The sequence below is a fragment of the Muntiacus reevesi genome, chromosome 2, assembly GCF_963930625.1.
Source record: "Muntiacus reevesi chromosome 2, mMunRee1.1, whole genome shotgun sequence".
NCBI lineage: Eukaryota > Metazoa > Chordata > Mammalia > Artiodactyla > Cervidae > Muntiacus > Muntiacus reevesi.
In genome coordinates this window covers 276,776,319-276,790,316 of record NC_089250.1, presented here as the reverse complement: position 1 = coordinate 276,790,316, position 13,998 = coordinate 276,776,319, and the positions used below count along the sequence as shown (strand labels likewise).

Below are 13,998 nucleotides of genomic sequence, written 5' to 3'. Positions count from 1 at the left end.
GGGGTCAGCTGTGGAGTCAGGACTCACTCAGGGACAGGTGGGCTCCTTGCCTCACCCCCGGGGCCTCTCTGCTGGGCCGCGGACTGGGAACACGTGTGTGTCGAGGATGCTGCCTGCTCTGGTTTCCATTCAAAGGCAACCCCCACGTCCCCGGGGCCTAATGAGCTAAGAGGACCAGGTAGATTCCATCCCCGCCCCGAGCAGTCCAGAGGCTGCCCCGGACAAGGACACAGGCAACTGTGAAGCAGGGTGTATCCTGCTCTAACGGAGCTGACTCTGAAAGGTCCTGCTGGACAGTGGGTGAGGGAGAGACGGGGCTCTGAGACAGAGCAGTCGTGACTGGAACTCAAAACAAAAACAGATTGCATGCGTGCGTGCTAAGTCACTTCACTCGTGTCCAACTCTTTGTGACCCCAGGGACTGTAGCCTGCCAGGCTCCTCTGTCCATGGGATTCTCCAGGCAAGAATACTGGAGAGTGTAGTCACGCCCTCCTCCAGGGCATCTTCCCGACCCAGGGATCAAAGCCACCCACATCTCTTGTGTCTCCTGCATTGGCATGTGGGTGCTTTACCAAATTACGTTTAACATGGAGCTCCCGCCTGCTGGGTGTAGCCGGCAGGACTGCAGGTTTTGGGGACACGTCCGAGCAAAGTGCGCAACTCTCACCATCAGAGGCAAATCTCAGAGATGGAGAGGGGATGAAATGGTTGCTCAGGAGATGGGTCAATGAGGAGCAAGGCCTAAGGGCTACGGTGTTTCTTTTATTGCTTTTCATTTCTTTCCGTTTTTTGTCTTATATTGTCTTCTTTTACAGTGTTTCTTTTTGGGGTGATGGAAGTGTTCTGAAATTGTTTGTGGTGATGGTCACACAAGTCTGTGACAACAGCAAATCCCCTGAGTTGTACACTTTAAATGGACACATTATGGGGTCTAGGAACTGTATCTCAATTAAGTGATAAAAACAATTCCCTGTCCCAGTGGAGCATGCATTCTAACCAGAGGCCCCAGGGCCTGAGGTATTGGACACCCATGTCATTTTAACACCCCCTGGCCTGTATGTAACAGAATGATGTTCAGTCATTACTGTGGAAGAACCATCGGCATCCTCCTTGATTTGAGGGTTTTTTTTTTTTTTCTTTTTTAAAATAAACTTATTTATAAGAGCAGTTCTAGGTTTAAAACAAAATTGAGTGGGAGACACAGAGACACACCCACTTGTTGTGGGGTCCCCTCCACCTTCAAAGGCAACAATGGAGAATCTCCTCCCTTTTGAACACCCCTCATGTCTTGAGTCTCTTTTTCCAGAGGTTGCAGGGGAGGTCACCTGATGAGGCCAGGCCCACCAAAGATACACTTCCAATTGGTAGGTCACCTGATGGACTAGGCCATTGAAGATACACTCCTACTGGGAGGTCACCTGATGAGGCCAGGCCCACCGAAGAGCCAATTCCTATCTGAGATTCGGAACCTTATTTCCAGCTTCAATGTCCCTTCACAGAAGCACTGACACCCACATCTGATCGAATAATTGGGAAGAGATGTGTGTTCACCTGGGGAGCAGGGATCTTGGGGGCCATCTAACAATTCTCACTAGAGAACTGGGGTACAGGGTGGGCCTCCTGGGGGGAGGGGGGAGGGGTCATTCCAGGCCAAGAGGCTGGCCTGTCCCCGGCCACGAGGCAAGGCAGCGTGGTCTGTGCTGGTAACCAGCGAGTTGTTGTGGAGATGAAACCAGAAGAGGCGTGTGAAGTGCCTGACGCCAGCAAACGGGCCAGATAAGAAGCAGTAGCGGTGCTGATTATCCCATTATCAGAAGTCTGGAGGCCGCTCAGCTCTCTCTCCCGGCCACCCCGGCCGGGTCACGTCCCTGGCTTCCCGTCAGGATCCACCAGTGCCCCCTCCCTCCTGGAGGTGAAAGAGCCGCTTTGGGAGGAGGGCAGAGGAGGGTGGCGGGGGCTCGGGCGGCCGGGTGAGTGGCGGCAAGTATCTGTGGAGCGCGGGTCGGTGCCAGGCACGGTGCCGGGCGTGGCGAGATAAGAGGCCGCAGGAGGCTGGGGACTTGGCCTCGGAGGCTGGATTCCAAACTGCCCTCCCGGGGTGCTGAGAGCAGAGGGCTGAAGCTGCCGCGGGGCTGGTGCCCGGGAGAGGCGGGTGAGTTCCGGGCAGGTGGCCGACCCTGTGGGCCTCGGAGCCCCTGCCTGGCTCAGCTCCTCGGCCTGTCTGGGCCAAATCTCCAATCCTTCTTTAGTCACTCAGTCGTGTCTGACTCTCTGGGACCCCATGAACTGTAGCTCGCCAGGCTCCTCTGTCCATGGGATTCTCCAGGGAACAATACTGGAGTGGGATGCCATGCCCTCCTCCAGGGGATCTTCCCAACCCAGGGATCCAACCTGGGTCTCCTGTATTGGCAGGCAGGTCCTTTAGCACTGAGCCACTGAGCCTCCAGGGAAGCCCAGGTCTCTAATTACCCCTCCTCAAAAGCCCTCCTTGATCACTGGGCTGAAGTCTCCTCTCTCATCACACGCTGTCCAGAAGCCCTCGCTTCTCGCTCAGCATTGCTTCTCCCTCTGGTTTTGATTTTTTTTATTGAAGTGTAGTTGATCTCGTGTTGTGTTAGTTTCAGATACACAACAAGCTGCTTCAGTTACACGCATGTGTGTGCGTGCTCAGTCACGTCCGACTCTTTGCAACCCCATGGACTGCAGCCCGCCAGGCTCCTCTGTCCGTGGGATTCTCCAGGCAAGAATACTGGAGGGGGTTGCCATTCCCTTCTCCAGGGGATCTTCCCCAACCAGGGATCAAACCCAACACACACTCTTTCAGACCCTTTTCCTGGGGAAGCCCAGTTACACACACACACACACACACACACACACACACACACACACTCTTTCAGATCCTTTTCCTTGGGACGCCCCAGTTGCACAACACAGGTGTGTGCCCTTGCACACACACACACAGACACACACTCTCACTCTTTCAGACCCTTTTCCTTGGGACGCCCCAGTTACACACACACAGGTGCGTGCGCTTGCACACACACGCTCAGACCTTCTCCCGCATGGTCACTAGAATACACCGAGTTCCCTGTGCTGCTTTCCCTCGCCTCTGACAACACCCGGCACTCAGACACAGGTGAGCTCCTGTGAGGTTCATAAGGGGGCACTGGACTGTAATATAGACTATTTGTATGAGATAACGCGGTGTTTGCCGCTCAACCTATAAAAGAAACAGCTGTGAATCCATTCGGGCTCAAATAAATGACTGAAGACATGAATAAGCAGGAGGGACAGAAGAATTCTCCCCCAAAACGTGTCTGGATACAGCCCCCTCCAGAAGGCGGAGCTTTCTTCCCCTCTGTTTACGGAGTCTGTTTGCGGAGTAGAGCTTGGAGGCGGGGTGACACTCCGCACCGTGCAAAGCCTCCGTGACGTCCCGGGGTACCGCGTCTAGGAGCCGCGGGGCGCGGGGGCGTGGCCTCTCGTCCAGGAATCGCTCAGCGGCCAGGGTCGTGCAAGACCGAGGCAGCCTCAGGAGAGGCCACAGGCCAGCGGAGGCTCAGCGGCAGGACGCAAGGCCACACGGCGTCCTGGGGGTGGGGTGGGGGGATCCTGGGACAGAAAGACAGTAGGGAAAAGGAGCGAAATCTGGGGAAGGGCTCGCATTAGGTTGATAGAAACCTGCTGATACTAGCGTCTTGGTTTTGGATGATAAGGACTTGATGATATCCGGGAAACCTGGGCCAGGGGTACTCAACCTCAGTACCATCATAGCAACTTCTCTGTATATTTAAAACGACTCCAGAAGGAAGTTATTTAAGAAGAATCTGTGCTATTCAGGTGTTTCTGTAAGCTCTCAAAGTTTATCAGATGGTAACATAACCTGCTGGAGAAGGCAATGACAACCCACTCCAGTGCTCTTGCCTGGAGAATCCCAGGGACAGCAGAGCCTGGTGGGCTGCCGTCTATGGGGCCGCACAGAGTCGGAGGCAATTGAAGCGACTTAGCAGCAGCAGCAGCAGCAACATAACCTGCATGCTTTTCACTGAATTAAATTTTATCAAGGACAAGGAGGTTAGATAAATATTTGATATCTTGGTATGATATACACGCTGAAGTGTTTAGCGGTGATGTGGACTCATGTTTGCAGATTGCTTTGAAATGCATTTTTAAAGGATAGGTGGCTGGAGACCGTCTGTATTTCCCCTCAAGTTTTCTGTGAACCTAAAATGACTTTAGATACTAAAATCTATTCGTTTTTAAAAAGATGGATGGGGAGGTCCCTGGTGGTCTAGTGGTTAGGATTCTGTGCCTTCACTGCCATGGCCTGTGTTCAATCCCTGGTTGGGGGACTGAGAGACTGCAACCCACGTGGCACAGCCTAAATAAATAGATGTATAAAATGTTAAACAGGAAAGGGAAGTCAAGTCCTGCCGGCCTCTTCACGAATCCCTTGGGGCGCTGTCTGCACTTCACTGGGGCAGAGAGCAGACTCCTGTGAGTTGAGTTGCTGCTGGATCTGGTCCCCCTCCCCTTGCTCATCTCCTCTCCCATTTCTGCCTCCACTCAGGCCAGCCTCTCTGTTCCCTGGACGCACGGGTCACAGTCTCACCTCAGGACCTCTGCATCCGCTCTGCCCTCCCCTGGCACACATCCCTGCTTACCTTCAAGGCCTGCTCCTGTCCTGTTTGGACAGCCTGGAGCTCCCACCGCACCCCCGCCTTGTCCTGTGTTTCCCCGATCCACAGCATCATCCCCTTCGAAGATGCTTTGTCCCTTCCCTGATCACTGTGTTTTCATGTCTATCTCCTCCCACCAGGAAGGACAGCCCTCATGGGGACGGCCTCGTGTCAATTTCACTAGACAGTGCGTGATCAACAGCTAGCACGGTACCCAGCCCAGAGTGGGAGTTCAGCAAGTGTTTGGTTTCTTTGTTTTTTAAATTTCGTCTTCGTTATTTACTTCTGGCTGCACTGGGTCTTCACTGCAGCGTGCGGGCTTCTCATTGTGGTAGCTTCTCTTACTGTGGAGCACGGCCTCTAGATGCACAGGCTTAGCCGCCCTGCAGCGTGTGCGATCTTCCCAGACCAGGGATTGGACCCATGTTCCCTGTACTGCAGGTGAATTCTCAACCACTGGACCGCCAGGGAAGCCCAGTAAGTATTATTTTGAACTGATGTCCTGAGCATGTTTATGTGCATCTCCCACCGGAATGTGAGCTTCTTTGCTTCTCTGCTGATGCTTTTCCTCTAAACACAGGATGCTCCGTAGAGTTTAGGATGAATAAATGAATGAACGGGATAAGCATGAATCACAGGCTTTGGCATGGTGACAGCCGAGACTTTGATTGGTTCTGGAGGTGGGGAGAGGAGATGCATTCTTGTGGGGCTGAGCCTTACCCTGTGCGATCTGACGTTATCTCTGAGTGAACAGTGCCAGAACTGAACTGAATTCTAGACGCCCCAGGTGGCTCAGCAGGGAAGAATCCAGCTGCCAGTGCCTGCCAGTGCAGGGGTTGCGAGTTCAATCCCTGAGTCAGGAAGAGCCCCTGGAGGAGGAGATGGCAACCCACTCCAGTATGGCTGCCTGGAGAACCCCATGGACAGAGGAGCCTGGTGGGCTACGGTCTATGGGGTCACAAAAGAGTGAGACATGATTTGGTGACTAAACAACAAAAGTTTGATGATGAATTGCTTGATGTGTGACCAAATGCCACAGACATTTGGTGACTGGGAGTATCAGAGATGAAGTATTTCATGAGTAGTATTAGAGTAGAGTGGAGAAGAAAAATAGAAGAGTTTTCTTTACGTACCTACGATAGTCATATTTGTAGGGACAAGAAGTGGAACGGTGATTGTCGGGGGAGCGTGGAGGGGAATGGAATGTTACCCTTTACTTAATGGGCACAGAGCTTCAGTGGGGGACGATGAAAAAGTTCCGGAGATGGAGGATGGCCATGGTTACGTGACAATGTGGATGTCCTTAATGCCACTGAACTGCACACTTAAGTGGGTAAAAAGGTAAATTTTATGTTCTGTTTTACCTCAATAGAAAAGAGCTGGAAAATGGGGCAGGGGGGCGGGGGGAAGAGCACAGGCTTTGGGACCACACTGCTCAGGGTCATATCAGGAACTGCCTCTTCCTACCAGACCTTGAGCACGTCCGTTCATGTCTCTGGACTTGAGTTTCGTTCTCAGGAAAATAGAGCTCCCTTGGGAAGCCCACATGTCTCACTGGTGGGACTGTAGGTGGAGAATGGTCTGGCAGTTTCCTGGAAAGCTCACCTTAAACTTCCCACACACCCTCGCAATTCCGCTCCTGGGAATCTGCCCGAGAGAAACGGAGACACACGTCTACAGGAAGACTTGTGCACACGTGTTCACAGCAGCACTGTTTTTTAAAGTTATTTATTTTTAATTGGAGGACAATTGCTTTACAGGATTGTGTTGGCCTCTGCTGTGCATCAGCCTGACCCAGCCACAGGCGCACACACGTCCCTGCCGTCTGGAGGCTCTCTGCCACCTCCCGCTCCTCCGGGTTGTCACAGAGCTTTGGGTTTGAGCTCCCTGTGTCACGCAGTGAAGTTCCGCTGGCTGTCTCATTTTCCACATGGTGATGCATTTGTCTCAGTGCCGTTCTCCCAGTTCTTCCCACCCTCTCCTTCCCCCACTGCGTCCACAAGTCCGTTGTCTGTGCCTGCCTCTTCACTGTGTAGCAGCCACTATTTGTAAGAGCCAAAGAATGGATCCAACCCAGAGGCCCGTGAATGGGTGGAATGGAATATCATTCAGCTGTGAAAGGAACAACATGCTGATATTATTTACAGCCTGGATGGACCTTGAGGACACCAAGGGAAAGAGACCAGATATGAGAGGCCATGTGTTGTGTGACCCACGCCTGTGAAATGTCCAGAAAAGGCATGTCTCTGGTGACAGAAAGTACATTCGTGTCTGCCTGGGATTAAGGATGGAAGTCGGAAGTGCGTTGAATGAGCACAAGTGATCTTTGCAGGCGGGGGGCGGGGGTGGTGGTGATGAAAATGTTCTAAAATTGGATTGTGGCGATACTTGCACGATCCTGTGAATTTACCAAAAATCATTGACCTGTACACTTAAGATGAGTGAATTCTGTGGAATGTAAGTGACACCTCAACAAACCTGCTTAAGAAGAAAAAAACAGAGCCTATAATGGTATCTCTCTAAGGATGCCGTTGTGAAGATTGTGAGCTAATTCATGTCAATCTCCTTAGAGATGTAGGGTAAATGCTCAAGAAATGTGTTCTGTATTACTATGATCAAGTGTGACAAGATCGTCTGTGTAAAATGCTCACTCCAGGGAAAGACAGCAATGGAAACAAGAGTTAAGATTCACAAACAGCCCTAGTATTGCTTTACAATAATACCAATTGCTTGGTTATTTTATCATTTCCTGGGGCTATCCCACGTACGTGGGCCTGTTTTCTCACCTGCAGAATGGGAGACGTGGGCTCCGTCTCCAAGGCCCTTTTCTTGCCGTAAGTCCTATATTTTGTTCTAGCAATGCTTCTCTTCAGATGTAGTGTCCTGAGGTATGAGTAAGCATGTGGGGTGGGGGAGGGCAGTGGGCACACCTGTAGTGGGGGTGCTTTGGGGCTTGGAGACCAGGATGTGGGGGGGGGCTTGAAAGGTGGGTTGCATGACTGGGAGCTGATTGTGAAGGTTGTATGGGCCTGGTGCAGGGTTCAGGGTGCGGAGCCAGTCCAGCCTGGGTTGGAATCCCGTATCTGCTGTTCCCTACCTCTGGGACTTTGGACAAGAGAGTCCTGCTCCGAGCAGTGTTAACTCCTCTGGAAAATGGTGAGGACGTTCCCTGTGGGGAGCTAGTATTCCCTGAGTTCATATCTATACAGGAAGAAAGCAACAGCAGCAAAAACTTGACCCCAGGAGCCAACCACTGTCTTCAACTCTTTCCACAAGGTAATTTTTTTTTTTCGGTCATGCCATTGCAGCTTGTGGGGGTCTTAGTTCCCCAATCAGGGACTGAACCCAGGACCTTGGCAGTAAGAGTCCAGAGTTCTAACCACTGGACCTCCAGGGAATTCCCCACAGTAACACGTTGATCCAAAGGGCTCAGTTCACATTAGTGATCATGGAAGTAGGACAGATGCCTTCTTGGCATGAACCCTCAGTTTGCCTCTTCTATAAACAGGGCTGTGTAATCACCTTCCTCAAGGAATTTCATCTGTGAGATTGTGCTGAAACGGTATCTGGCCTGCAATTAGGATGTGGTGATAGGGATCCACTGGAGGTTCCTGGAGAGGGAGCTGGCTGGCCTGTAAGGAAAGCATACCCCAGCCCCCTTCCCTCCAGTACCCAAGGTTAAGTTATAGCTTCAGGTGGGATCTAGTGCACAGGAGAATGGGGCTTATTTGGAAACTGTCATTATTTGTGCCAACATGTGATCACCTCCCACCAGTCTGTGAGCTCCCTGAGGGCAGGTGGTCCTCTGGTCTTTGGCGCCAACACGCAGCCTGGTGTGTGGTGAACGCAGCACAAGTGGAGACCTTCTTACGTGCCGGGCGCCGTTCCAAGGGCTCGGCTACAACGTGTCTCGTTACGTCTGGGAATTCTGCAAAGCGCCGAGTGGTCATCGTCTCCCCGGCCTGCCTCTCAGCCCCCATCTTCGCAGCTTCCCTCCTGCCCGCTCCCTCTGCCAGTTTCATCGCATCAGGGAAGCAGACCCCCTCCCTGAGCCTCGAGCCTCTGTCTGCTGCCCTGGAAAACAAGGGTGATGTCACCCGCCCCTTGCCTGGCCTCCCAGGTGCCGAGAGACCTGGGGGGCAGGATGTCAATAGGAGGAAAGAGAGGGGGCTTAAGGAGGACTGGCCTGGAGACATGCCCCCTCCACTACTCAGACCTAAACACACACACAAACACACACACACAGACCTCCAGGTCTGTGTACACAATGACACTGCCCACCCTGCCCATGGTTCCTTGTGGTTTTTTAAACAGGGAGCAGCCACCCAACACACACACACACACACCCCTGCTCCTTTGCCCCTGCTCTTCCCTCTTTCCACCGGTTCTTCATGCAGGTCAAAAGGTCAGAGGTCATCTCTCCAGAGGCCCCGCCATCCCCTTGGGCTCCATCTTCACAGCACCCCACAGTTCTCTTGGAAGCTCTTATCAATACCTGATGTTATGGTGCAGACTAGCTTATTGCCTAAGGCATCAAGGTTCTGGTGGAGCTTTTTATGATGTAGAATGTTCTAGACTTGTGCTGTCCAGCCGGGTAGCCACCAGTCACAGGGGGATACTGGGCACTTGAAACAGTGTGACTGACGAATGCTTAATCTTATTCCGTTTTAACTATTTTATCGTAAACGTATCATTCTCCGTTTCAGCAGGAGTGCCGCCTGGGACTGGTGGCTACACCGAGTCAGCTGGTGCTGAGTGGCTTTCCTCTTCTCGCGTCCCGGGGCCTCGAGCTGCGCCCGGGGAATGTTCAGTCAATGAGTGCACGTGAGGGTCCCCAAAGACCCCGGGGCAGAGGGTAGCTTGCTGTCTGCCGCCCCTGGCTCTTCTCATGAATGTCTTGCTTGGCTCGCGGGCCTGTGTCCCCTGAAGTGGGGCTCTGCCTCCTTCCACTCTGAGCCAAGCCTCAGGGCCTGGCAGACGCCGCCCTGCTCCCCCGACCCCCTCCGCCGGCCGTCCCCACACAGACAGCCCCACTCTCTCCAGTTCCACAAACTCACATTTATTCACAGACGGACAAAGGGACAGGGACAGACCTTTGCTCACTGGGGACTGCCCCCCACCCCAGGATCCGGCAGTTCCAAAGAGGTGATGGTGTCCAGTGTGTGAAATGGGGAGGCAGCCAGGCTGGGGGGGGTCCCCCTTCAGTCTCCATCCCTCTGGCCAACGTCCTCCGCCTCCGACTCAGCGTCCTGCCTTCAGACGTGGGGCGAGCAGTTTCTAACCAGCATCAGGGGCCTGGGGGTGGGCGATGGGGACCGAGGGGCGTCCAGCCCCCACCCCTAGTGCTGAGGGCTGGAAGGGGAGGGTGGGTTCACAGAGGAGGCTCCTCTCTTTTCACTTCCCTCCTCCGTGCTGCAGGCCGGGCCGGGGCGTCTCCCACGGAGGGGCTGAGGGGGGCGGTGCGGGTCAGGAGGCCAGGCCCCCCAGGCCGCGCAGGTGAGCCTTGCTCTCAGTCTCCTCTTCCTCCATCTCGAAGGCCGAGTGGTCTTGGCTGTCGAAGCAGGAGGCGCTGAGGAAGACAGGAGGTGCTGCCGCCGCCGGCGATTGAGGCGGGGACCCCGGGGACGGCGGCTCTTCCTTGATGTGGGTGAGGGGCAATGGGAGCCCCTCGGCCTCCTGGCCCACGGGGGGTGGCGGGGCGCACGGTGGCGAGGCCGGGGCCTGCAGTGCCTGCTGCGCGGCGGCGGCCCGCTCCAGCTCGGCGCGGTGGCAGCGCTGGTGACGCAGCAGGCTGTAGGCGCGGGAGAAGCGGCGCGAGCAGTGCGGGCAGGGGTGCGGGGCCGGGCCCCCCGCGTGCACCTGCGCGTGGCGCGCCAGGTCGGCCAGCCGCTTGAACTCCCGCTGGCAGCGGACGCACTGGAAGGGCCGCGCGCCCGAGTGGGTCACCCCGTGCTGCCGCAGGTGCGCCCGGCGCCGGAAGCCCTTGCCACACTCGGGGCACCAGAAGCGGGGCTCGCCGGCCGGGGCCCTGGCCGGGGCCGCCTCGCCTCCGTTCTGCCCACCTGACCCGCCCTCCGCCCCTTCGCCCCCCTCGGGCCCCCTCCCTGAGGTCCGGCTGCCCGCCGCTGCCGCTGCCTTGTCGTCCTTCTTGGCCGCCGCGGGCAGCGGGGCCAGCAGGCTGAGCGCGCCGTGGACGCGGCGGTGCTGGCGGAGGTAGGAGGCCAGGCGGAAGGCCAGCCCGCAGTCCGTGCACACGAAGGGGCGATCGGTGGAGTGGACCAGCCGGTGGCGGGACAGTGACCAGGGCCTGGCGAAGGCCTTGAGGCAGATGGAGCACTGGTGGCGCTTGGGGCGCGGCGGGGGCCCCCCCTCGCCCTCCTGGTCGCCCTCGGGGCGCAGGCACGGGTGCGCTTTGAGCTCGCCCTTGGTGGCGAAGGCCTCCCGGCAGCGGAGACACAGCAGCGTCCAGTCAGCCTGAAGCAGGACCTGCTTCTCCTCCTGCCGCCCAGCCGCCAGCGCCAGCTCGGCCCTGAGCTCCGCCGCCCCGGCCTCGGCCTCGGCCTCGGCCCCCTCCGGCTCGCGGGGCCCCGCGCTCGTGGCAGCTGCTGTCGTGGCCGGCTCCCCCGCGGCCCACGGCTCGGGCCGCGCAGCCGCTGCCTCCTCCGCCGCCGCGTCTTCCTCCTCAGCTCCGGCGCCGGGTGGCTGCTCGGCGGCCTTGTCCTGCGGGCCCCAGCCGGACTCGCCCACCTCCTTGGCCGCCCTGTCGATGGCCAGCTCGACGCCGCCTCCTGCGTGCTCCTGGGCCAGGTGGCGCCGGAGCTGTGCGGGCTCGGGGAAGGTGCGCGGGCAGGCGGCGCAGCGCAGCGGGGGCTGCGGCCCGTGGCCGCGCAGGTGGCGCGAGAGGTGGGCCGGCCGGCGGAAGGCCTTGGGGCACAGGGGGCAGGCGTGGGGCCGCAGGCCCGAGTGGCTCAGCCGGTGCCGGGAGAGGTAGTAGGGGAAGCGGAAGAGGCGGCCACACGTGGGGCAGGGCAGGGGCGCCCGGGGGGCTCCGGCACCCCCCCGGCCCCGGCCTCGGCCTCGGCCCCTGCCCCGGCCCCGGCCTCGGCCCCGGCCCCGGTGAGGTGGGCTTCCCTGGGCAGGTGGAGGAGGTTGCGGATCCATGCCTGTAAATAGAAAGGGAAAAGACAGAGATAGTGTTGCGGGGGTGGGGGTCTGGGGAGGGGGGGCAGTGCGGAAATGCAGAGCCAGAGCGATGGAGAGACAGAGAGGGTCAGAGGTTTAGCGGGGCAACAGAGGGACAGACAGACGAGGAAAGGGGCCGGGGCGAGAGGCAGAGACCTGGAGAAGCAGAAGACGGGACGGCGAGATGCAGAAAGCAGGAGAGAGACAGAGAGATGGGGACACCCAGCAGAGACAAGAGATGAAGAGAAAACAAAGAGATGCGGGCAGAGATGGGGCCAGCAGAGACCAGCGGGACCGCGGCAGGATGGAGAGAGGGAGAGACAGGGAGACAGAGTGGCGAGACGGAGACAGACAGAAGAAACGGGGGCAAAGTCGGTGAAGCGCTTTTCCTCTGGGGGGGCCCCGGCCGGAGCGTGCCGGGAGGGGCCGGGACACAGTCCCCGGTGCCAGAGAGGAGGGGGTGGAGGCAGGGTCCGGAGGCCCCGGAAATGGGAGTGTGGGTGCCCCGGTGGCCAGAGGCTGGGAGAGGCCGGGATAGGAGGGCTCGGAGCCCTAGGCCGGGAGGGGGCTCAGGGGCCCGGATCCCGGGGGCTGGGGGTGCGCGCGCGCGCTGGGGAGGAAATGCCGGGGACCCGCATCTGGGCTTGTGTACCTGGGGTGGGGGGTGTGGATTCCGGGGTCCCCGGTGGTGGAGAGGGCTGGGGGAGGGGGCCGGGCGCCTGAGACAAGGGAGGGGAGGGGGCAGGGGGCCCCGGCCTGGACGCCCCCGCCCCGAGGAAGGCCGCTGGGGCTGGGTGGGGAGCCCCCGGCCCCCGAGGGGGGCCCGTCCCCGCGCCGGGCCCAGCCCTCTGCCCCCCGCAGGCGTGATCGGCAGAATCGGGGCGACGGCTCGCGGCCTCCCCGGCAGGGTTTTGAGCCCGGAACCCGCGGCTCGGTCCCGCGGCCCGGCACCCGGCCCTTACCTCCGCGCCCTCCGCCTCTCCGCTCCTTTCTTCCTTCCCCGCGGCCGGCCGAGCGCGGACGGCGGTAGCGGGGAGGCAGGGCCCCCGAGCGCGGTGGGGGCGGGGGCGGCGGAGGAGGCTGGGCTCGGTGTCGCCGCCTAAGCCTTCCCCCCGGAAACCCGGCTCCTCGCCCGCGCCTGCGCCTGGAAGGGGAAAAGGCTGGCGGGGAGGCCGGAAGCGGGTGGACGCGGGGACCCAGGAGGCGGGGACGCAGGGCGGCTCGGACGCCTGGGTCCTCTAAGGGGAGGGGGCTGGGGGCCCGTCCTCTGCCTCCAGGAGGTCAGCCCCCACCTCCCACAACACACGCACCCCCCCCCCCCACACACACCCATTCATTCCTTCAACACATGCACATTCATCAGGTCCTGTCAGCGCCAGGCACTGTGCGGGGCGAGGCGGGTGGCCGGGAAAGATGGTGAATGCGGCCCTGAGTGACAGGCGACGGGAAAAGTCTCCGCAATCGGGACGGAACCTGACTGCAGCCGTCACGCGGCGGCCTGAGAAGGCGACGTTCCCTCTGTGAGCCTCAGTCTCGCCCTCCGTGACTAACCCCCGCGTGGCTATCCCCTTGACGCTAAGAAACCGGTTACTCATTGTGCTACGGAGATTCACTCCATCCGAAGCCACCGCTGTTTACTGCGCACCTACTACGAGCTAGCTCTGTCCTTGGTGCTGGAGCTTCAGTAGCAGAGAAGAGGCCACTAGACCCAGTGCGCGGGGAGCTCCCGGTCTGACGGAGCAGGAGACAGACACAGGCCTACTGCCCTCCCGGAGAGTTTGCTCCAAGGCAGGAAACAGGGTGCCCTGGGATTGCCGGAGGAGACTCGCCTCTGAGTGAGAGTGACCCCTGAGGGCTTCCTGGAGGCAACAGTGTTTCTGCTGAAACCTGCAGGATGAAAGCCAAGAGTTAGAAATGGGAAGAGGGAGCAAATGGAAATAGGAAAGAAATATACCAGCCCTACTCAGAAACATGCCAGGAGAAGTGTCTGTATCAGGTTAATTGTTGCAGTATTGTGCCTTGCTTCAAAACAGGGGAAGTGAACTAAATGCCCATCCGTCGGGGATTTGAGTGATAAATCTACCCAGTGGAATGCTGTGTGTTCATAAAAGAAAGAACAAAGAAGTTTGCTGTGTAA

At 58.1% G+C, this 13,998-nt stretch overlaps 1 protein-coding gene across 1 annotated transcript; it reads right to left on the bottom strand.

Annotated features, from left to right (window-relative positions):
- Positions 1 to 9,728: 9,728 nt before the first annotated feature.
- ZNF579 (zinc finger protein 579) lies at positions 9,729 to 12,957 on the bottom strand. Its single transcript, XM_065926766.1, has 2 exons — positions 12,824 to 12,957; positions 9,729 to 11,842 (listed from the first exon to the last, which is right to left on the bottom strand). The coding sequence occupies exon 2, from the start codon at positions 11,838 to 11,840 to the stop codon at positions 10,146 to 10,148; it is 1,695 nt and encodes a 564-aa protein (XP_065782838.1). The 5' UTR covers positions 11,841 to 11,842; positions 12,824 to 12,957; the 3' UTR covers positions 9,729 to 10,145.
- Positions 12,958 to 13,998: the final 1,041 nt, after the last annotated feature.

Bases quoted from the DNA above. Each gene is read 5' to 3' on its own strand.
- ZNF579 (XM_065926766.1), bottom strand. From the start codon at position 11,840: ATGGATCCGCAACCTCCTCCACCTGCCCAGGGAAGCCCACCTCACCGG.